The following is a 25,167-nucleotide window of genomic DNA, read 5'->3' as shown; positions in this document are numbered from 1 at the left end:
GAGCTCTCAGTAAGAGAAATATAATTAGAAATAGTTAAACCGTGAAGCAATCTTGTATCTTTTTGCATCAAATCCAGTATACTTGCATGCTGTCTGCTTCGTTGAGAGCCGCTCCGTGTAACAGTGTAAAAAAGCTGTAGTAACTGTGCATTGAAGTCAGCAAGTGGAAGTGTGAATTTGTGTGCCTATCTTCTCTCTGCCATAATATACATAAGTCATTGTGAGTTCTAACAATAAAGTTTTTTAAAATACTTGCATATTAGAGATTTTAAATCTATAGGAGACTATTGTACTCTAGTCTACCCTCCTTATAACATCAGCAGAATTTTATATTACACCATATTCACATCTTGCGGTAGAGCCCAAACATATTTCTGCTGTTAAGACTCGAAGCAGTAGAGATTCCAGCATGTCCCATAGTAAGTCATTGATTATCCACACTGTAAAATGTTTTGTAATTCTGTTCTGACTTCTAAACACTGCTTACAGATGTAGATTTTGTTTTTTTCCAGCCATATTTAAAAACAAACAAAAACCAGAACAGCTGTACTGTCTAGAAACTTTCCTATATATATGCTTGATTGAATCAGTTCTTAATCTTTTTGGATAAGGCTAGCAAGATTGCACGGAAATCTTTCTTAACGCTTGTTTGTTATACTGCAAGGAGCTGGCTCTTCTGGCTTCCACGTGTCGTTACCATAGACAAATCAGTCTGGCCTTGAAAGATACAAAACAAACCAACCAAACAAAAAGATATGCTGGGGGGAAAAAAATCCATTTTCAAATATACAGGAAAAGATAATTACAAAGTATATCACATAATTCCTTGTTATTTAACAGGGATATTTTCACCAAAAACTGAAGCGCGGCAGGGGGGAACCCAACATTTAAAGCAGCTGGGAAGAAAATCCATTTTAATGGAGTAGTTGCCTTCAAAAACCTGATGGTGCTGTTCTGCTTTTGTCTAGTGGTTAAAGCATGTTCTTGCAGTGTGAGTGATTTGATTCAACTTCTGCCTAAAGGAATTTGAGCTTTTCTACCTTCCAAGGGTTCCCCCTCCTTAACAATGGTATTCTTAGATTATTGCCTTTTAATCCCTACTATTGAAACTGTTGCAGTTTGTGCAAAATAAATATTAAATGAGTCAAAGAGAGAACGAGAAAGTGGATCAGGAATTCAGAGGTCATGGATCAGATTTTCTCTCCTTAGATTCAGATACCAGGCTTACCCGATGTATAAGTAGTTCCAGTGTATTTGTGAGATATATACTAATAAAAATGGTGGAATTGCCCTTCTTGGAATTTGCTTTTTGTTGAAGAACAAAAGTTTGTGTAATCTTTCAAATAGGCTAAATTGGTTGTAAGATGCAATTTCTGTAAAGAAATTGCAATTCTTCTGTTCAGTATCAAAAAAATTTCATGTTCTTGCAGGGAGCTTTTGCTCCTGACTGAAAGGAGTTCATATCCCCAGAACTGCACTTCAGTGTGTGCCAGTCTTCATAAGCAGTTATATTTTCATTAGTCATGGTGCAGTAGCCTTCCTACTCTGTTTAAAAATTAATTTCTGGAAGCTAGTATAACTTGCATTTGCTTAGCTTCTTACAGTTCCTAATTGTCTGGATTCATTTGTACTTCTGAGGGCGGAAGGAGTTCCTCTGTAAAAAATTGGTAGTAGTACAGGAGCATTAATGGCATGTTCAGAACCTTTTCTGAAAAAACCTAAAAGCTAACGGGACGAGTATAGTAACAGATTCTGTGTTTGCGTGTTTAAATTATAATGTAGGTTTGACCTGATACTTCAGAATTTCTTATGTTTGAAAACAATGCAAGTTCAACATTTGTTAATCCCACTATATCCATTTTTTTAGGTAAAGAACAGTCTTCGGGAGAGATGAACATGCACCCTGTCTCAGCAGCTCCGCTGTCTGTGTTTAGTAAAGAATCAAACTCCTCAAAGCATAGTGATCACCATCACCATCACCACCACGAGCACAAGAAAAAGAAGAAGAAACACAAGCATAAGCATAAGCATAAACATAAACATGATAATAAAGAAAAGGAAAAGGATCCTTTTGCTTTCTCTAACAGTCCAGCCAGTGCACGATCAATCCGTTCCCCGTCACTTTCAGACTGATATTGATGGCTTCTCTGGATTTCAACTTGCAATGTTCCCTGAATACTTAGAAGGATGTATATAACTATAGCCTTTATCTTTTTTTATGGAAATAAGAATATGTGAATTGCCTTAGCAATTCAGAAGCTCTGCCACCGTCCTCATTTGAAGCCTTCTATTTGCATATGCGGTTCTTGAAATAATCTGATTCAAAAAATATGTTTTATGATTCTGAGTCATTTTTGTATTTCACTGTTCTCCACACCTCCCACTCTTTTTTCCATTTTAAACAAAGAAAACAGCCCTTTATGTAAGGGCCCCATGTCCACTGGCAACCCCCTGCACATCATGCTGGCCATGTGTACTGCCAGAACCAATTATGTTTTAATCCTTTGAAGAATGTTATGAGGCAAAGTATGTTTTAAGCAGAAGCCAATTGCGAGACCTTTGGTGAAGTGCTGTTTCCAGCGTAGTATTGTATAACCAAGTGTAGACCTCCTGAGAAGGCAGGGATTTTCTGTAGTCTTCAGTTGAGCTGTTTCTTGCTTTAACCATTGCAATGTAATGTCAGACTTTTAAGAACAGTGTATAGAACATTTGCCTTTTTCAGGTACTAAAACTCTTTAAAAATTCCAAGCTGCTTTTAAGCTGCAGGTATTTATTATGGACATGACCCTTTGAATATAATGACGTTCTGCAATTATGTTTTTGGAATTTTAGCAAAATGCTTAATGCATGTTTTGTCCTGTAATCAGGCTTTTAAAAATCCAATAAAGTTTGCAAATTATTTTGACAGAGGCAGAATTTTTTCTTCAAGCTTGACATTGGAAGATGATTTTGAAGGATGGCTTTGCTAAAATTAAAAAAGTAATTTTGAAAAGCTTAAAAATAAAAAAAATACATATTTCCTGCTGCTGCAGGGTAGTTTTTCTGGAAGCATGCTATATGATCAGCTCAAGAATCCACAGGAGAAATACATCAGTAGATTAAGCTAGGCCTGGGACTTTACATGATGGATACATTTAGATTTCCTTAGCTGTGTTTTATGCAGTGTACTCTTTGCACCCAGCAAATGTTTTATTTAAAAACTTACATTTTTAAAAGTTTTCATAATAGAGATAAATAATCTCTGCCACTTTTTATGTATTTTCTTTATTTGTATGTAGAGGCAGGGGCTTTATTGCCATGCACTGGCTGACATCTGTTGCCCAGAGTTCACATCACATTTGGCTTTCTAGAAGGTGGTTCTATCTGGGTTAAGTATTTTTCAAAAAAATTTTCCCAAATTCCTCTGAGAGACTGATTCTTCTTAGGGCAAAGTGAGAAAGTTCATCAGGGACCTAAGACTTTTTAAAGCTATATTCTGTTTCATGAAAGTTAATAAATACTTTTATATTATATACCTGCTGTTGAATCCTGTAGTTTTTCTAATTCCAAATTATCTGTAGAATGGAAAGATTATGGACTCAGGTAGCTTGTAATACACATACACTTACTTTGATATTCAGACACCAAATCCCTTTAATGCTGCGTGAATAGTTGTGCTAATCGTTGTGCTTGGAACACATGTTAAGATATGTTTGGGCTGGATTTGGACGTGATGGGCCTGGGCAGCACTGCAGCCTCCCTCCTGTGGGACGTGGTGCCGTCTGCTGCCACGCCAGCAGCGCCTGGTGTCGAGCAAAGCCTGCCTTGCTGTGACTTGTCTCCTCCCTAGCAATGCGTGCAAGCTCAGATGAGCCAAAGGCGCGACAGGGACAGGAAGGCACCCGAGCGTGGGTAGGGTGAGGTACGGAGCGTCTGCTCGGTAGGCTAGCCGTGCGGGCAGCTCAGCTTGCCACCTCTTTTGAGCCAGCAAGCTGTTTTGTTAACATCGTGAACGTTGAATCACAGGGAGAGGCTGGGGGGCTATAGTAATAGCTCGATGGAAATAATTTTAGGTGTTTTTCCCTTGGCTAAGGAGTGAGGTAACAGTGCCAAAGGTGTTTGTGGGAGACGTGGGCTAATAAGCAATGAAAGCTGGCATTGTTTGGGAGAGCGAAGGCAGATGCATTTATGTTTTAAAAATGAGGTCATGGATAATTGAGGCTGGTGTGGTTTCTGCTTCTGGAGACATGGATTTACACTCTTACACTGAGGGGAAACGTATTGTTCAGTGATACGGGCACAGAACTGAGGCAGAGCTGTAACACAGTAATTCTAGTGTCATGTGTGGCTGTATGACTTTAAGTGAATTACTGAATATATGCTAAGGAAATCAGGTGAGGACATCGTTACTAGAAAATCGGGGGGGGAAATATCTAAAAAGACTTTTCCAGTGCAATTTCTGAGGTTATGTCATGGTCCTGGTTCAGAATAACCATTAACGTGTTTGGTGGAATACGAAGTAAGTTTGGGGTCTGCAGGGGTTACTCTGCGGACAGGCAGTGCTCACAAATCAGTAGGTGTGCTCAGAGGTCAATCAATCAGGCAGATTGCGCAGGTGATCCAAAAGCAGAAAGCTGAAATTCAGCAGGAATGAATGAAATACTGAACTTGAGCAAAAATGAAGTGCGTGAAAGCAAGCCGCTCCCCTCGTCGTGCAAGGGGCAGCGAGGTAAAAACGCATCTGGTTGCACAGGGATAGCAACTTGATACCATCGCAAAAAGCAAAACTCGCTTATGGGTTAGGACAAATTTTTTATGTAAAATATGAAAGCCGTTATTCTATCAAGTGCCAGTGATTTTGGGCAACGCATTTGAAGAAGTAGGTGGGCAAATGCCCTTAAATTGAAACAATAGATAACATTGCCTGTAAGAAAAAAAATAAAGGGAACTGAGTATTCCCTGTCTAGAATAAAAGAAGTCTGAGGAAGGAACTCTTCCTTCCAGTACCTAAAATATTGTTACAATGAAAAATATTTATCGGTTGTTCCTGGTATTTCCTGTGGGAAGGAAGGGATTAGCTTTATTTGCAAGAAAATACTTTTTTTGTTGAATGTTAAGGTGGAAGATAGTCTAACAGGCACCTAATGATGATATAAAAGCTCATTTCCTGCAGGTTTTTGAGTAGCAGATAGGCACACATCTGCAGGGGATGTGTATGGGATGCTTCACCCTGCCACCGTGTGAGGATCTTGCTGCTGTAGTTCATTTTCATGGATTCTTCAATCTTCCGCTTTTGTCGGTGCAGTTCTGGCGGTGGCTCCCTGGACGTGATGGGCACTTGCGGGAGGCTTAGGACACAGAGGTCCTCGCCGGCCAAAGATCTTACTGACTGCCATTCACCTTGGGCTTTTCTTCTACTGAAAAATCAATGATTGTTTCAAAGTTATAACCGGACATCAGGTTGAAGCTCTGTATTTGGACAGTGGACTAAGCCCTTTACCCTTGCCACCTTCAAACCTCGTAGGCTGGCTGCAACCTGTGCAGTTGATTTTGGTCTGGGTTCTGATTTTCAGTTAAAATTTCTGGTTTATAGTGCACTCTCCTTGAAACAAAAGGAGAAATACTTGATTTAGGTGGGGTAGTATCCAAATACTGGAAGAATACGCGCTGTATATATAAAGTAGAAATGCTTATGTTCCTGAAAATGCACAAAGAGGTCAAAGTCCGGAGAATTTATTTTGACAGCTCAGTTTATAACACGAATTCCTTTGTTTTGTTCATTATAAACATAGTGCTCATAAGTACAGGGAAAATATGTAATATTAAAATATGTAGGTGCATTTTTAATGTAGACTTTTCATTTATCTTGATTTTTTTCTTTATTTCTCAGCATAATTATAGAATCAAATGTCCACAAAGTAACTGCATCTCTTAGATTTGTAGACATGCTCAAGTCTCTGTTTAGGATATAGCTTCTTTCCTCAGGTGTCTGAGTAAGCATGCGATGCAGCTTTCATCTGTTCGCTGCCAGGCCCTGTCAGCCTGTCCTGGTGCTGGAGGAAGGACAGCAGGATGCAACTTGACTTCCTGGGTGAGCAGGTACCATCCTTCTATCAAAAATCGTGCAGTCCCGTAATGTGCCCCGACTGGCCTGGGGGGTCCGTACCAGTGATCACAAGGTATCCTCACACCGTTTGGCTTTTTAGGATATAAGCACTGTTTAGTTTTAGTTGATTTCATATTTGCAGAAATCTGATAATTTATGTAAATTTTGATACAAGGAATTTTTAGTCATGTCAATGTTTTTAGTTCCTTAAGGCAGTTACATCACAGAAAATTAGCAACCTGGTCTTTAATGCAGCGTTGGTATTGCACTGGTATTGCCCTTAAAATATACATGGTAAATAGAAAAGTTTTCCATGAGATTTAATTACTTTCATATATTTATATACGTGTATAAAAATATGTATTATTCATAAAATATAGATGTTTCCTGCTTTTATAATTTAAATGGCGGAAATAATATATGAGTGTTTGCATACAGGCAGCTGACATATAAAGTCTGTGTTATTCCATAGTCACCTGGTATGTTAAATATAGTTTTTCTAAATGCATTTCCAAGGTTTTCTTTTTCATTGTTTTTGTCCAGCTAAACCTACTATGTTAGTTATCTTTCTTAATGTAGACAATTCATGGTTTCATTGGAAAGACTTCATATTTTATCGAAGCACACTTCACCGAGTACGGTGCTTAGGAAGGAGAGCATGAATATTTTTGTGGTGAACGTCATAAAGTGACAACAAAAATTGAAAGCATATTTAGCTAGATTTTTTTCATTTCTGAGTAAAAGTGAAACTGCGTTGGTATGCTTTGGGCTGATCTAACAGCTTGCCACCGCCGCAGCAAGGAGCTATTTCTCCCCCCAGCTCCTGACCCCGCAGTCCCACGCTGGATTTCTGGGTGCTAAGGCGGCTCTTCTGGGGCCAAACACAGCCCTCCAACCTGCGAACAAAATCGGGCTCATTCTTGCTGCATTAGCGAGCTGAAAGTTTTGGGCAGAGGCTGAGGAGGCAGCGAGGCTGAGGCACGGCTTGTGGAGCCGAGGGTGGAGTGGAGAGAGGGAGGGAGGGAGGCGCGAGCAGGAACAAAACCCTCTTTGGCAGCAACAGCCGGTTCGTTTGGCTCCGCGGCTCCTTGCGACTTCACCCCGAGAAAACAGTACGATAGGGTGAATTCAGGTTTTTACATCTGCGCCTCTTTGGGAGTCTTAATTTTGTTGTGAATTGGTTGAGTGAATGTTTTGAATCAGATTCATTTTGGAGATTTTGGAAGGCTGGACTGAGATGAGCTTACGTGACTGGCAGTTATTTTTTTTCTTTGCTGTGTTAAAAATAAAAAAAGAATGTCCTCAACAATAAAGGGTGAAAGAAACTCCCTTCAAAAATTACTCCAAAGGTAATTTCAGGTCAAATAGTTGGGGTTTTTTTAATTATTTGTATTTTTTTAAAAAAAATGTTTTATTATTATTATATTTTATTCTATTCCATTTTACTTTCATCCACAGAATTGAGTTTCAGAAGAGTGTTAATATGAAGCATTTCATTCTGAAAATGCACTTTTCATTGTCTAAATGTTCCTATATTTTATAAATAAATTATACTGTAAACTAGAAGTAACTGATAAAACTTCTAAATGAAAGTATGCCCTAAAAAGAAGGAAAACGTTTGAAAGCACATTAGAAATGAAAGCACATTTCAAGACCTGATTGACTCTTCTCCTTCTCAAAAACTTACTTTGGGAAAAATCTCTTCTGGAAGTTCCCCACCTTTCCAGGAAAAGGAGGGATGACTCAAACTCACTTATGATGTAAAAGCTGAATTCTGTGAGTGACCCTCTGTTTCTCATGGGTGCAGGGGCGGCCTGCGCCAAGCCTCGCTGTGTCTGCCTGGGCGGGTTTCAGCGCGGGACCCAAGGGGACACCGTGAGGGCAACGGAAAGGTGGCCACAGCCTTCCTTCAGCGCCCGGCTACAGCCCATGTAGAAGCAGCCCTGGACGTGTTTTACACTGCTGGTTCTGCTGAGCTTCTAGTCACTTATTTTGCCAGATCTTTCAAGTTTTTTAATGCCTTAAACTTTGGCATTATAGAAAAGACTTTGGTCTTTTGGTAGCTCAGCTCTCACCCAGGAGTCGAGTTGAATTATATGTGGGAAGAAGGTTTTTTAGGAGTTCTGGAAATTTGAGTACAGCTTTTGAAGTTGATATGAAAGTTACTGACTGCATCGTTTTGTTAGTTTTAGTCACTTATTTCCTAATTTTTCTGTACATCGAAAAACTGGAGGTAGAGAAGAAGGAACAACTGGACGTAGGGAAGAAGGAAGAGGAGGGACTGAGATGAACTGTCACCACAGTGAAGAGAAACCTGAAGAGATTAAAGGTGTTGTGTCAGTTGTATCACTTGCCTTCCTGAGGCAGTTTCTACAGCTCTTAGGTATTTTGGACTCACCCACGGAGCTGCTGCCATCTTCACTTATTTTCCTCCATTATTTCTCTACCTTCAATTCTTATTCCAGTTTACTGGTGTAATAGTCATCCAAGAGGTGTCTAAGCTTCAAGAAAGGCAGATCACTCAAAGACATCCACCAGAGCAGAGCGTTTAACCTGCTTTGGAGCAGGGTGATGCCCTACGCTGACAGTTTGCGTCTCTTGTCTTGGTTTTTCATGGTCTGTTCCCAGCTCTGTGCCCAGCAGGCTACTACAGCTTATTTCTCCTCCAGGCATAGATGTTCTTTGTCCTGTGTGAACATCTTATAGTTCCAGAGTCTGTGCAAGCATCTTTCTTTCTTCTTCTTGTGTTTGGAGTATAGAAAATGTTTCTCCATCTCAAATGCTTTTGTCAAAGAATGCAGTTATTTTAAATTATTGGAATTCATATGTTTGTTACTGAGTACTTGACTAATTTCAAAATACTGAATGCTTTCAATTGCTTTAATTTTAAGACTCAGATTTTTCAAAATAGACATTTGTTTTTACAGCACTGAAAATCTTCCAGGTACTTAATAAAACACTCAGCACTTACAAGCTAGGACAAGACACAGAGGAGGAGAGAGAACAAAGCTTTTTTGTGTGTCTCTTCATGGAAGAGAGAAGTGCAATTATGTTATAAAAGAATTGGTAAAGGACTTCAAGGAATTGGTTGTTGACTACTGATGTAATGTGGGAGGTATGAAAATCTAAATAAAACAGTATGGAGAGGACAGTTGAATACGGTACTCATTTTTTCAATAAAAATTCAATAATTTGATGGGAGAAAAATGCGTTTATAAAATGAAAACAAGACACTGAAAATGTGTATACCATATAACAGCTGCTTAGCTTTTGACTGTTGTCCTTGAGTGCTGTATTCCTTAGTGCTAATAGAGAACCTAACAAGAGCTCCATTTTTATTCCAGAGTCAAGCAATTTATCGTGACTGCATACCTGTCATCTACCTGAAACTAAGAGCTTGGATTTTCTCTTTTAATTTTCCTTTAATGATATATGCTATTAAGAATAGGGAAGGATTCTAAATATGTGATTTATAGTTATTTTACAAAAATCAAATATACTTTGAACCTGATTTACCTGTTCTATAATTACATATATAATGTGTACTTGGGCTGTGCAGAAATACAGTTGGGAGACAGCCTTTGTGCACAGAGGAGCTATGTTTTTTATCAATATGTATTGCTGGTCGTGGTTCTGAGTTGAGCCAATGGCTCGTACCTGACCCTAGAGTCTGGGCCAATCTTAGGTAATCAGTGTCACCACTTGGAGCAGATATTACCAGGCCACTGAGAGCCCTTTCAGCTTCCCCAGTTTGAGTGCTGGTTTTTCTCCCTTGTCTACCTTTCTTGTACTTAAATATGATGGAGGCTTCACCCAAGGATGACGAGAAGATTTGGTCTGGGCAGATTTTCAGCCTGGGATGATTCTGCTCCACATGCTGGGCTCCTGAAGCAACTCCTTCAGTTACCTGTCTACTGTGGAAAAACAGGGAAGCTGCAAATCTTGTGGCATTTTTTGAAACTCTTATTTAAAGTAAAAATGAATTAGTATAAGGCATCTATAATGCCCTATCCTGTTCAAAGAAGCTCCAGGTGGTGAGTTGTTGCATGTCTAGGACCTAACATTCTTGGGGCTTTGACATTCATGGGAGGGACATGCTATCCCAGCTTTTTGGATCCCAGTATCATTCAGGCTGATTTGGTTGGGTTTTTTTTCCTGCATCTGCAGAGCTCCTCTCTGTCAAGGCAACATCCCTGTCTTCCTTCAAATTACAGCTCAAGGTCTCTGTTTGCATGCAGATGACTTTTCTGCCCTTTCAGGGAGGCAGGGTAAAATAGACAAGAAATACTTGAGCTCACCCATGCTGCAGCAGTAACCATAAGGACTTTTTCTCTGACCCCTCCTGCATGATGACCAATCTGCTCATCAGCCATGTCTCCTGTAGGTGAACTGTTCGGGACGTTGTGTGTGCCTACTCATGCTGTACCAGCACCTTGCCAGGCTGTGGAACAGGGAGAGACTGGAAGATGAACCATTGTGTAGCTCTCACAAGCTGAATTCACTGCACAGACAAGGGCCACCTCGCACCCTGTCGGTTCTCAGGCTCCTTCTTCATGCCCCCCTCCCCTTGCTCTTGTGTATCCCCTCTTCCTTCCCCCCATTTTCTTTTCCTCTGCTATTTTTTTTCTTCAGCCTCAGAGAGGAGCTGCTCAAGATGTCAAGCTTTCAAACCTCAGATGAGGAGCAGAAGCAGGAGATAGAAATATATCCATACAGAAGGTAGCAGTATGTGCCACCAAATAGTCTTTCCTGCCCTTGAGACAATTACAGGGATGGTTAAAACTGTATGTGCATGTGTGCAGGTGAGGCAGCTGCTGCCTGCTCCCATAGCACATTGCTTTACTTTTTCAGAGGTTTTGACTTTCTCCTGTGTGTTTTCTGCTGCTTGGATGGAGCATTCTGCCCTCGGCTGCCCGGCACAGCTCCCGTGCAGTGGAGCGGGTCGGGAGAGGGGCAGCGCTGCTGCCTGGCACGGCTCTGCTTGCTGGGCTGAGGGTCCCGCTGCCACTCCAGCAGCAATAACTGTCTTGTCTGATCAAAACATAAGCAGCAATTCACCTCCACGCACAGCTCCCATCCAGCACTGCGTTTACCGGCCAGCCTGCGAACAGGCAGCTGAGCAGCATTTTCAACTTAAAGGAAAAAAGGTAGTTTTGTTTCGGATTGGGATTTATTTTCCTTTTCTTTTTAAAAGGCTAGCCTTCTGTTAAACATACTAAGCATGTGAAGCTGAGCTAATCATGTACTATGTCCTTTCCATTCAGAGACTGTAAATTTTTTTATATAGAATTTGTTTTGGATGATTGCAGAATTTTGTATAAATTGACTTCATATAGCACCGATCGTGTCCTTTGGAGTTAATAATGCTTATATTAAGGTTTGATGCTGAAATACAGCAAAACCTTAGTAGGGCATATGGAAATGAGAGGCCCCCTTGTGAGCTAATGACCCCTGAATGAACGAACATGTCAGCACCGTAAAATGAGATACACTTAATAGCTTTTTACAATGGGTGCTTGTATACGATACACATCAGCGTACTGTGAAATGGCTTGTTATGATAAGACCATAATATAGAACTTTTCTGTTGAAATGGTTCTCTCTCCCTACTTCTTGGGAAATATTTGTTCAAATAAATATGTGGGTTAGTGAGGCAACAGATAGTTATTTGTCTCTCAAGCGTGAGTAATGTAATATGAACAAGCATTAATGACCTAACTCCTTAATTCAACAGGAGATCCTTATTTTTCTTACACGCTAGCTTATTTCTTAATATTTTGGAATCCATTGCTCAGTGTGTGTTGTGTGTTCCCAGGGGAGCTGAGTGTGAGCTACAAACTTTGGATAGCTCTCAGTTCTGCTCAACTTTATCATCTCTTGGACTCTCTCTTGGACTTCCTCAGCTCAGTGGCTGGCAACTATGTATATCTGCTCCCTGAATCATCCACTAACATCTGCCTGAAATAATGAAAAGACTTGCAGTTTTCAGTAGACATGAGAGATAGAATTGGCCAAACCATCCACGTGATCTAAAAGTCTTTGCCCGATTTCCAGAAGACACTCCAGCATGGCGAAATCGAAGCCCTGTGAATTTCTGTGAGACTTACCGCTTTGATACACGGCTAAACCAGCTCATGAAATTGCTGTCCCCAGGGCAAAGGCAGCAAGCAGGGAATGGGCACTTCAGGCTCAGCCGTTCCAGAGTGAAGTCTGGTGGTTCAGACTGACCTCTGATTAAGGTGAGGCAAACGTGAAATAGAAAGTTAAGCTAGCTCAGGGAATGAGCGAACTAAGTGAATGGATCAAGAACGGGAACAAGGAACCTGTGACAGAGAATAAAGTTAAAGGAAGATCTGAAATGGAACAGCAACAAGGAGGAGAAGCTGGGTGTTGAGAGACAGCAGGCAGAAACGACAAGACAAAATGCCTTTGAACCACAATCCGCTCCAGAAGTTAGGTTGTAACCAGAGGTTCAGGAGTCTCAGCGCTCCTGGGCAGCAAGTTTCATAGACATTTGCTGAAGTGCACACTTTATTCCTCTGTAGGTATCGATTACCAAAAGGATGGAAATCTACAATAGCTCCTAGCTGCCAGTCTCTTACCTTATGCAAGCCTGATGTTTTCTAGTGCTGCTGTTGAACCTCAGAAGAGTCAACATGCATCACATCATCAACACTAGATATTGCTCTGCTTTGAATTCAATCTTTTAAAGAAAAAGAAAAAATAACACAAAATATTATCTTTGGAGAATATGATTAAAGTTACAATTCAAGTGGACTTAAGACCATCTCGGCAACTTTACTCAGCTCCTTGGCATCCAAGTGTGATGAGACGATCTTGAAGCAGTGCCTTGGGTGGGGAATGAGGTTGCAGGAGGAGTCAGGCCATGCTCAGATCAGCTCAGTCTTGTTTTGCAGGGGTGAATCCTGTGCCTGTGTCTTCATAGCCAGAATTTTTATGGGATGCTGCCAGGCTGTTTCAGCTATAATTTTCAGAAAAGGTGATTTTTACCTTCTCTGGTCAGCACTCAGCTTGAGACACGCATCTCTGATTAGGAGAGCTGCTGAGGCTAGGTGGCTTCAGCTGGAGATAACGGAGGTCTGTTCTGCACACATCCAGTACAGCAAGTGTCTGGTAGTGCCTATTACAGACTGTAGTAGTAGTGCTATATAGCGCTATGAATTCTAGAAACTGGTATACTTGAAGTCTTAAGGCACGCTCTTAAAAATAGTGGAAATAGTTTGTTAATATCATCTGAAAATAGCGATAATGCTGTCTTTACCTCAAAGGACTGTTGTCACAATATTTTGGAAACTGCTTGGACACTACTGCAAGAACATCTCTTGATCAGCTTGTCCAGAGAACAGTTTTGAATGATGCTCCATAAATAAAGAAGTCAAGAATTCATATGCAGTGACCATGGTGGGCTGCTCTGTGTTGCTGTTGGTATCACTGGCAGCACCTGGAAGATTGGGCTGGTCCTGCAGCCCCAATGTGCAGCTATGCAGCGTACAGCAAGGGTACGGTACTGTGCCCCTTTCTTCTTGGCAGCATTTAGCATTGCAACACGGATCTGACTGAGAGCAAGCTGGCTCAGAATCTCTGATCAGGAAGCGGCTCCCTGACTTGGTTTGCAATGTGACGTTGATGTGGGGAAGCAGATGGAGCAAGCGTGCTGTAAGACCATCTCCTTGTTTCTGTGGATGTTGTAGTTTGAAACAAGGGTCTACAGCTCCGGGACCTGTGCAGAAAGCACCTGAATAAACAGGATGCACTGGAGTCGGAGCAGCAGAGCCATAAATCAGTGTCTTGCCAGAGGACAGAACCCACTGGGAGAGGGAATCTACCCTAGTTTGAGTGACAAAGTCCATTTTGGGTGATGTATTTTGTATTTAGGTGACCACACGATACCACTAAAAGCATCCTAAAGCTGGTTATTGCAGATATATGAATATACTAAAAAGTGCAGGAGAAAAGTTGGCCTACAGTGGTGTCTTCTGCAATGCAAAATTGGTCACTGTATTGATCGCGTCCTCGGTAGAAGAGAAACACATAACTAGCTGGGAGCTCCTTCTGTAGGAGGTAGGAGGCTGTCCCTCAGCCATACTGCAAGCTCCCTTCAGCCTTGTGCTGCATGCAGAACACCATGTGTCTTCTCAGTATTTGATTACTATTTGTATTTGACAAGCGACCTTGGAGCTGGGGTGAAATATAATTCATGTCAGTGGCTATTTGCCATCCCTTGTTATATCTGCCTGCTTTAAGGTCATTGCAAAACATTAGATGGACTTCTGGTGAAAATAATTGGTTTTCTCTTTGGACGAAGTTCCAAATTTAGCACATCCTCTCTGAAGCTTAGCAAAGCACTTTCCTGGAGCTGCATCAAACCCCAGTGTTCAGTGTTTAAAGCCTAGTGTTAATGCCTGTTGGAGATGATGTTGTAAGAGTTAGAAGCCCCTGTCACACTTTGAGTGATGGTCTTGTTTTCCGGAAAGCTCTGTAGCATCTTGGAGATGTCAAATTTTGGAATCAAATGCTGACTTTAATGCAGGAATGTTCCCCATGGGCCCTGATGTTTTATCCAAAAATCCAAACCTTTGTATACAATTGTTGCCGTTGATTTCCAGTCTAGGGGGTTGTCTCAAATTACCCCCAAGTTTGGTGTCACCAAAAAAGCTTACATCTCTTTACAGCTAATCAGAGAGAAGGGCTGGGCGTTAGGAAATCATCTGAGTTTGAAAACATTGAAGGAACCCTGGATTAGAAGCTCTAGAGCTGAAGATTTATAAAGTGATTTTATGTATTATATTCCTTTTCCTGGAGGGACTGAACCCCTCTCTTGACAAAATGAGACATCCCTTTTCTGCTTCTCTCCATTCTGTACAGTTCATGCTCCCCAGGGATGGGAGGGGTTCCTTCAATGAAATATAAACAAAAAAAAAAATATCAAGATTCGGTTGCTACATGGAGAATAGCTGTTAGTATTTTCACTGGGAATGTTTAAAACCCTTTACATGTTTTAACCCTCTTGTTTTCCAGGTGAGGAAATTGATTTGGCTTAAAGCTCTCCAGAAAGGCCTGGGTAATCCTGTCACTGAAACACCGAATTTCTTTGTGTAATGGATAGAGCATGAGATTGGGAGCCAGAAAGTGCCAGCTCCCGGGTTGTTTCCTGAAACATTCATAACGGATATGGGTTCGTTCAGGCAACCTCTCAGTTTTGTCATGAAGTGCAAACTCTGCCATCACATTGGTGCACCTCCAGCTCAAAAGTATTTGGGTGGAAGTGAACCCCACATGAAGTTCATATCCAAGTTGCTTTGTGGGACCATGCGGGGAGTGTGAGATCTAGTGTCAGGTAAAGGAAGGAATCCCTTTTCTGAATGAACGGCCCAGCTGTGCGTTACTGCTGTGCCTGTTGCTAATGTTATTTCTGATGAAGCATGTTTACTTACTTTCACCATGACTGTCCGGAAATCCCATGGCAAGGAGTGTCAGAACATTTGCCAACTCACTCCTTCACCCATCAAGCTGATTGTTTCATGTTATTTGGTCTGGTTCACATTAAGGTTTTGCTCCATTGCTGCCTTTGCTCTTTTGGGGTATATTGATTACTTGTGGTGGGTTTTATAACAAACAGCCTTTTTTTGAGGGATTTTTCCCCCTTCTCTCACTGAGCCTGTGGTGTGTTAGTAAATATAGTACTAATCTATTCTGCTTCAGACACAGTCTCTCTAAGGCAATTCATCCAAAGGAATCAAAAGCAAACTCTTTCCACTGGTTAATTATCATTATAATGTCTTTTGCAAAGCAAACTAGAAAGAAACATCCTACCTATTAAATTGAAAGAATGTAATAAAACTGAAAGGGGCATAATTTCTTCTCCTGACAGATATCTTATTTTTCCATCAAAAAGGGTGTAAGAAAGAGAAGTCCTGCAAAGCAGAGGGAGGCCGGTGCTGCTTGAGAGCCAACTGGCTGCATGTAGGGAAAGTTTGGCAGCCTGGATGTCCGGCTGGCTGGGGGTACACACCACCGAGCCCCCGACCCCAGTACAGCTTGGGGGGCTGAAGCCTCTCCAGGGGACTCCTCCAGAGCGCAAGAGGAGATCTGACTGATAAAGACAGGCCTGAAAGGCTGTCTCAGATCTGCTGTCTGCAGTCTCTGTAAAACTCTGCACTGGACAGAGGGGACCTTTCACAGCCTGGACTTGGAAGCCTGGCATACTCCCCAGCCTCTGATTTAACAATTTCGTCTTCCAACCTTAGATGAATGGCAAAAGCATAAGGGAACAGAGAGAGAAGACTGTTGCTTTGCAAGAGAGAGGCAACACCTTCTTGGAACCCTCTGCAAGTTATGTTATTTCTCTTATTTATTTTCACAGTTCCACATTGATCCTGCTGTTTTTTCCTATTTGTAAAGAATGAGCTGAATTAATAGAGGGGTGAAACTCTGCTGGAGAGGACATGCTTCAATAATTAGTTTTAAAAATGGATTACTTGTTTTATTTCTGTTATGCATGTGTTGTGTTTATACATAAGTTGGCTTTTTGTTGTGCTTTAAGAATTCCTGAGTGTCTTGCAGGTAACTTAAGAAGGAAAAAAGATGGGACTGTGCTCTGTAAATCCTTCAAAATGTAGGAAGGCACCTTGAAAAAGTTGTCTTTTAAAGTATATTTTGTGTGTATTTTTACTTTTGAAATTCATATTTGTCCCCTGGAAGATTTGTGAGGACTGATAGCGCAAATAGCAAAATTCTACTTCAGCAGTAATTACGTGTTTTCTGAAGGTGCTACGAGCACTTTGTAAAAGGTAAAATGTGTTTTTTGCACCAAGGTGTTTATATGCTAAGCATTATATGGAAATGGAAGAAGGACGAGTCCTGTCACCTGTTAATTTCATTCAGGCTCCCCTAAGCTTGTTCTATTAAATGCTTCTGTCTCTTTGAAGTAATGAATTTATGGGTGGGATGATAATAAAAGGCATAGCAGGAGATGTTTTCACTTTGAGGCAAAAGGATATCAACCCTGGTACTAAGAATAATGGATCTGGAGGAATGGAGTTACTGACCCTTAGAGATGAACCAAAGAAATCTAACCTGAAATTAGGCTGTGATAGAGAGCTTTTTGGAGTTTTCTGAGTCAGCTCAACAGCTCTTAACTAAAGAAGTCTGACTATGCTTATTTCAATATTGTGATCTGGTAGAACAAACTCCAAATGGAAGCGAGAAACTCAGCTGAACACAACTTGGCAAGTTGCTGTGGTGTCTGAGTTGTATACGGTCTTTTGGCTACCTGGGTATGTTGCAGAAGAGGTTACAACAACTTCATCTGGAAATGCTCAAAGCCCTAATGAAAGGTTTAATATTTGAAACATGGAGGAAGATTATGCTCCGGGCACATGCCAAAAAATAAGAGGGAGGAGCTGACACCCCCTTAGCCGGATTGGAGCTTTCTTTGGCTGAGCAGTAATAAGCTGGGAGAAGACCTGAGGAAAAAGTACATCTCTGGCAACAGGAATTCGTATTGCTTAGACCTTCTGCAGGGGCTCCTTGCTGTGCTCTCCCATTCCCTGGCATGCATGTCATGGAAGTGGTCAAAAGCTGTCAAAAGACACATTCCAAGAGACAAGAGATGTCATGTAAAGAAAATACGGGTGTTCAGCTCTCGCCTGGCCCAGGCTTCTTCCTTGGCATCCCCTTGGAAGTCTATTGCCTCCCCCGTTCCAGCCTCGGAGAGGCCTGTCCTGTGCACATGGACTGCAAAAAAAAAAAAAAAGGCAACCAAACACCTGGAGAAATGTCTGTCAAACCCTTTGTTTAGTAAAAGGTGGCTAAACAAGTCAACACAATCAGAAGCTTAAATTCACTGTATATGTCCTTGTCTCTGCTGGGAAGTTTGGGAGTCCGGTTGAAAACAAATTGACAGAAGTAGCATTGATGGTAAAAGACCCTGCAAGAACTAAAGCAAAACCTCAGGACATGCAAATAAACATCCATTTCTTGGTATTCCTATACACTTATTTGCTGCTGCTTGTGAGCAGCGTGGTGCAACTAAGAAATCTGATCTCATTCCTCAGGTCCTGCTTACTCTTCAGCCTCCTAGGAAGGGATACAGTACCATTGACTTGCCTCCTTCGTTTAGGCCACCGTTCTGTAATATTTCACCTCATCATACAGCTAAATAAATATGCAAGCACTTATTATAAATTATGGCCTATCAGTGGGAAAATTCTGTTGCAGATAAGTCTCCAAATTTGCTGCTGTAAATCTTGAATGTCTCATTGAGGTGTGGTTAAAATACAGCCGTAAATCTCTTTGTGAGACATGTGGCAACGGAGGAAACAGGAGTTTTTCATGAAAGCAGTTACAAGGAAAAGGCTCAGAGCTCCCTGTTGCTGCCAATCCGACCCCATCAGCGTCCGAAGTAATTAATGGATTCCTGGTTTTGTACCATGGCTGCAAAGTGATAAAAAGAAACAATCAAGACACTTACCTTGATTCCTGTCACTGAGAAATAAAAACACCCATAAAAGCCTTCAGATGTTTTCACTTGAGTTCAAGTCAAACATTGCAAAGTTTATGGTTCCCACCCCCCCCTTCTTGATCTGGAGTATGATGTAATCAAACTGTTTGCATCTTTAACTTAAAAGTAGGTGTATAGCTAACATATACCAGCTTTGAAATATGTTTAGATTCTGCTAAAAATCTGTCCAGGTGCAAAAACTGCCATTTTTTTTCAGGAAATCTACACTAAAATATTTTCTCTTTTTTGTGTTGTAAAATGCAGACAGGAAGGAGAAGGTGCATGGAGATATGCTTTGGGAAGGATATGTGGAACTGCTGCTGCCTCTTTCCTAATTGGGGTATGATTCTACAATTAGTTAATCCAGTACCGCTGAACGTGGTGGTCCTGCCCTCCTGTGCTCCTCCCGCTCCACTTCTGGGGATTCCTGTGCATCAGCCCAGAGGCTCACCTTGATGGGATGAGCCACCTTGCAAAATAGCCAGAAACCATATCCAACCAAAACCGGGGGAGGAAAGTGATTTGTGCCTTTTGGGGACCTAAATGAAATCCCCTGGAGCCAAGCGAGGGCCAGAGGTGGCACAAGGAGGGGGCAGCACTGCCGGCTGAGGGCTGCCAGCCCCAGACCTGTTGGGCTGTGGGCAAGACCCCTGCTCCTGGGAACCAGCAGGTACCGAACCCCATGGGCATTTAAACACGCGGTGGTGTTGAGCATTCAACGGTACTTGGCAGAAGGTGTCTTCTTTGTGTGAAGGACAACAGTGCAAAGCTGTGAGCTGGAGGCAGACGGGACACAGTGGATTTTGCGAGCAGGTTTGGAAGAGAAAGCCAACATGTTTGGGAACTACAAGTGGGAGGCTGTTCCCTGCGTGTAGCGCAGGGACAAAGCTGTATGAAAGGAGGCATTAATCAGGAGCATGGCTGCAGCACTGGTTCAGGAAAGCCGTTCTGTGCTCACTTACGTCCCTTCCATTCCATCAAAGCTCGAGCACTTTGCTGAATAAAGGCATATGGGACCAATAAAGCAGATTTAAGGAGATGGAGTCCAGGTGGCAAAAGGGTATAATGGGAAGTGACTTATGGGAAAATGTTGCATTCAGAACTCTTCTGTTGGTTTAGGTGACCCTGTAAATCCAGGCCCTGCTTTTAGTCAATGGGACTACTCATGAGAGGTAAATTGCTTATGTTGCAGGGTTGAGCCTACTGAAAGGAAGAGTTTTCAAGGAGGTCCAAATAAATGTTGTAACTCATGCTTATAGCGCTCTTGTTTTTTAGCACTAACCCAGTTGTGAACACAGCCAACCAATTTGCCACAATTTGTATATTTGGTTGCCATGTGTTTACAGAGGGGAGATCTGGACTTATTTTAAAGAACTACTTTGCCCCTGGTTTCCGTATCCTTACCTTAATCCCCTTCCACAAAAGAAGCTCAAACAAAAGCTCCAAAACCTCCCTCCCCCCACTTAACTGAAAACTTGAAAGCAAACTCTGCACAGTGTACCTTTCATATGCACATAGGTACCTTGCAGGGAAATGAGAAACAGCAGAAGAGCTTCACAATAACCATGACAGACTGGGCAAGGAAAAAACAAAAAGCCTTCAGTAAAATACTGCTTTGTTAGATCTTAATAACAGAAAAAGTCCCCCTAGAAATAAATCCTCAACATGATTCTAATATGAAAGAGAATCCTTCCACGTTGAAACCAAATGTTCAAAAGCTCTGTGCTTTATTAATGCCCATAATTTATTCTTCTTAGAAAACACCCCTTGCAGCCTGCCAGAGCACTCAGTGTGGTGTTCTTCATAATAAAAACAACTTAGAAGGCAAAAACGTTAGAACAAAAACAAAACTCTGAAAGCTTTAGTGAATAAAACCATGCAGGGGGGTCTGGAAAAAGGACACAGATGTTGTGAGGAATCAAAAGCAGAAGATAAATTATAAGCAGGAATATAAACTGAGCTTTGCGAACAAGCTGGAGTCGTTTTACAAGTTTCAAGTGGTTACATGTAAAATTCAAGTCAGAGATCATTTGTGTAGCCCCAAAACCTTCACTGCACAAAGGCTCCTCTCTGCAGCATCCAATACTAAAGAGGCCAGTTTGCTTTCAGTTTTTTCCCCACAACTGAGTGCATTTTGAGGCAGGAACAGCTGTCACCATGACTGATATCTGCTCAGTCTACCACTCAGAAGGCCCTAATCCACGTTGCAGTTGGGCTTGTAGCTTCCTTTCACAGTGGACTTTCTATGGACTTCACTCAAAATGCTTGGAAATGCAAGGATGAGTTGTTCATTCACTCAAAGTGTCTTTTATACGCCAACCATAGGTGATAACAAGTAAGAAATTATTATTATCATTTCCTTCCAAAAAAATCAACCACTTTCCCCAACTCCCAAAAGACTGAAATGTTTATGTTGTCTCCAGATTACAACTTTCTTTTCAGGAAGATGAAAACACAGGCACTATAGTCATGGTGGCCAACGTGCTGGTCTTGAACTACAAATGCTGCATGAACAACCCAAGTCATGCCATGGCTGTTGGACCAACAGCTTCTTGCTGGCACAGCAGCTGCTGGGTAGTCAGAATTCCTCACCCAACTTTAAAGGTTTGTCTTATTGTATGACCTGCAAATCCAGCTGTGTGTCCAAACCCTGTCCTGCAGTGGGACGCTTGGAAGTCATCACCCCTTCCTCTGTGAGCCTTTTCTGGAGTTTCCTGACTTCTCAGTTCTCTAGGGTATGTTGGCTGTATGTGTGGCCGTGTTTGTTGGTTACCCTCACCTATGGATTGGTGTTAGCTGGTGCGTTGCTCTTTGGTGAAAAGGGTACAGTTTGTGGGGAGTTTGTAGATATGCTATTGGTTCATCAATTTTTAAAATTTTATGTACATATCCCTTATTCCTAGTGAAATACCTCTTTTCAAACCTTTACAGCTAACTTTCAACACTTGATTTTCTCCAGCAGATAAGAACAGCCTTGAAATTTGTGGTGTTCCCTCTTGGGCATATGCATGTCAAATTTCTTGAAGGATTTTATTAACTTGGTCCCTAGTTACAATTTGTGAGTGGCTGTTTCACTTAAGAAATTTGTACGTCTTTTTCGGAATGTTGAATTTGACGTAACTTGTACGTGTTGTACAAGACCAGGAACTTCAAAATGAGGTGGACCTCTCTCTGTGTTAGATTACAGAGATGTTGTCTGGGATAGGGCATAGGAATTGGCTTAGGGCAAGAAAATCAGTAGGAGAAGACAAGTATAGGAGGTGTAGAAAGCAATGTTTTAGTGATATGGAAAGTAGATGAAGGAGTCATGGTGTCAACCCTCAGGCCCAGGAACAGGATCTTGTGTGATGCTGGTAATAGGCTGCTCTCCCCAGTGGCCCTTTTCGGCCCTCATCCAGGACCTGGAGCATGACGGCCCAAGTGATAAACCTTTAAGCTATCTCAGCAAGTTCATGCTCTGTCAGTGGAAACCTTGAGCCCATATAGAGCCTCTTCATGCTGGTCAGGGAGAATTGAACTTTAGTTAAGATCTTTATGATTCTTCATTTATCCACACTTCGTTTCCCTGCACACGTTTACCCACAAATCCAATTTATGGCCATTTGTCTTCCATCCCAAACTCCCTGTGGCAGATACCCTCAAGGAGGTGGATCCTGCTGGTGCAGGTTTGTAAAGCTGTGCTATCTTATAGCTGCTCTTAGCCTGGTATGCTGTGGTTAGCAGAGCTCAAGAGAGGAGGAGGATTAGTTCTTTGATAGAGGCTCTTTAAAAGTTCTGCTTCTGATGAGTTTTCAAAGTGAAGATATATTTTTGCATAAACTCAGGATAAAGGATACCATAACGCCCCTGCTGGTCGTCAAAGTCTATTGGAAATAAAACTTCTCATGGCAGAGAAAATGTCATTGAATAGGAGAAGTGGAAAACTTTTGGAGTTTGAGCAAAACTGTTATCCAGCCCAAATACTATAAGCTAAGGGTTAAGAAAAGGAAACTATGTCAAAGCAAAGCCAGAGATGCAAGACCACATCATCCATTCAGATTGCAGAAGGGGTAACTCCAGCCATGCCTAGAAGGTAGCCGGACAAAGTATGTTTTTTCCATTAGCTCAGCTCGTGCAATTATGTTTGTACAGAATTACATATTTCTGCACAGTTCTGGCCGCAGAAGCCATTTCTTCATGCTCAGACCTGTTTGCAGGAGGTGAAACTGAGCCAGGACATTGGAGCTGCAGAGAAACTCCTAATGAAGCAAAACCGCATGAGGCTGTACTTTGCAGGGGGTGGATGGTTGAATTAGGCGGTATATTAAGTAATCCCTCAGGATATTTTTCAACTGTAATTCATGCTTAATCATTAAATATGGAACAGATTAACAGGAGGAGGGGTTGTATATTTCTTGTAAGTCACAGTCATCTTTTATTCGTGACTATCTACAGGGTGATTTTTTTTTAAGCACTATTTTTTATGGTTGATATTAGTGCTGTACTAGCCATAGCATATTTAACCACCAGTATAATTTTCTGATTAATTTATTTGCAACAATACTCTTTAAAAATGAATGCAGAAAATGAAGGGATTAAAAAGAGTAACGTCTTTATTTCTAGCAGGCTGAGGCATCTGTAAACACAGCTTTTAAAAATAGGATCTTAATGTTAGCTCCAGAAATCCATATATAGGTGCTGAACGTGTGGCCTGCTTTAAGTATATAGCTACTCCCTCTGATTGCACAAGATCAAGAGATGTTCAGATTTCTGATTCTGATGAGAACCGCTGCTTTAAAGCTGAGCCTGTATAACCTTTTCTCCTATCTGGCTGCAGAGCTTCAGTCTTACCCACTATCATCTTAAATTCTGAAAATTGTAAAAAAAGAAAGTATATTTTTTATTGTTTTCATTAACCTTCCAGTACAGCCTGGCCTGTGCTACATATGAAAGCATGAAACCATGCCCCTCAGTAAGTCTTCTTCTTGGTGCATTTGTTGTAAAATCAAATTCCTGAATACCAATTTCTGAACCTAGCGTATCTGGAGACTTGCTGTTTTGGTTTTCATTAGACTGGGTGTTTTGCATGATCAAAGTAAGACTTTGGTGGATTTTTAATTCCTTGTCTGAGACTTGCAACTCACTGTCTCTCCAGCTGAGCTGCTCCTTCGAACGGGAAGTAGCTACCTGCCACACCTGGAAACTTCCTAAGTGCAGCAGCTATATTCCTCTTCACGTCCAGCCCTGCCCTGATCTGAGTGGCTTGTGCCTTGCTGCTGCCTAAAGCCAAGTCCAGAAAGCAGACCCATAGCTCACGGGGGATACTTCACAGGAAGAGGATTTTTGATAAAATACAAGAGTGGTGATGGCACTGCACAGACCCCCTCTTAGGGGTCTACCACTTCAGATGCATATAAGGAAAAAGGATGTGTTTATGGGTAGAATTCCATTCCTAAAGCCATTCCTGTGCCTTTTGGGCCCTTAAGGATGGGCACTGGCTTCCACTTGCAGTGTTGTGTGCTCTTATGACTGTGCCCTGCCCTGGCCACAGCCCCTGCTTGAACTGTGCTAGTTAGTGTGCGTTAATTCTGACGAAGCATTATCTAAAGCAAGAACCACCACTCCCCATGACATCTAGATACAGCAGCATCTGTTTTGTCAAATAGCCCGAGTTTGTTTATACAGAATGAGAGTTTACCAAGATTTATTTTAACTGAGTGTGACTCAAAGAAGTTGATAGCCATATGACTAAGGACGCTGTGGTGTTAAACAGGGGTAAGTATCTACAAAAATATTTTTAAATTGCAATTAGTATATTGGGAAATACTAAATCATGCTAGTTCCTGCCAAATGTGCTGAAAGGAGAATAAGTGGGGAAGCTTGTGCTTGTCTCCAAGCACTGATAATACATAAACTCTGTAGATTTGGAGAAATTGTTGAGTTTGTTACGTAAACATGTTTTGATTCACCAGAGCACTTGTAATGATGAGTTTAAGCCCCTCTGGTCTAGAACTGGTGTATTTTTCTGGGGCAACAAACAATTTAGAAGTGATAAGCTGAAATTAGGAGAATGAAAAATTATATTGAAGTCAGATGGGGATCAAAGGATAAAATAATTGTCAGCGGCACTGCAGGCTGCACATTAACTTCTAAGGGGAGTAAAAGGCATCATCTTCTAAATGGAATTCAAACAAGTATTCAGGAGCACAATGCTGGGAACAGCCTACTATGAGGTGGAGACATCTTCTGTGAGCGTGCTAATTTGTTTCTTCTTCTGGAATTTTTTTGTTCCCTTGTGTTAAGATGCTCAGATATTTTGCTTCTAGACATTCCAGAATATTTATTTACAAAAAAAAAAAAAGTTACTTGCATTTAGCAGTTATGTAGCTCTAACTGGATTTTTTATTTAAATTATTTGATCTGACATACAAAAGTACTGGCATCATATTTTAAAATTTCTAAATCAAACTCTTGAAATCTGCCCACTTCCACGGTCTCTGTGCATTTCCAGGTACTCTGTGTTGTCTTTCCAACAGCATCCCTGTTTCATTTACAAGACAGGACCCACCAGGATTCAGCA

General features: G+C 41.4%; 1 protein-coding gene across 5 annotated transcripts in view; it reads left to right on the top strand.

Moving 5' to 3' along the window:
* Positions 1 to 3,512, top strand: part of TAF2 (TATA-box binding protein associated factor 2) — a 61,026-nt gene extending 57,514 nt beyond the window's left edge. For all 5 annotated transcript variants that reach the window (XM_075085677.1, XM_075085678.1, XM_075085675.1 and 2 more), the window contains one exon: positions 1,868 to 3,512. In XM_075085677.1, coding sequence (XP_074941778.1) covers positions 1,868 to 2,133 — 266 coding nt within the window. In that variant the 3' untranslated portion in view covers positions 2,134 to 3,512. The remainder of the gene's footprint in view (positions 1 to 1,867) is intronic.
* Positions 3,513 to 25,167: the final 21,655 nt, after the last annotated feature.

The sequence above is a fragment of the Phalacrocorax aristotelis genome, chromosome 2 (genome assembly GCF_949628215.1).
Source record: "Phalacrocorax aristotelis chromosome 2, bGulAri2.1, whole genome shotgun sequence".
NCBI classification, from domain to species: Eukaryota; Metazoa; Chordata; class Aves; order Suliformes; family Phalacrocoracidae; genus Phalacrocorax; species Phalacrocorax aristotelis.
Note: the sequence above shows the minus strand (reverse complement) of the source record. Positions and strands in the feature narration are given on the sequence as shown.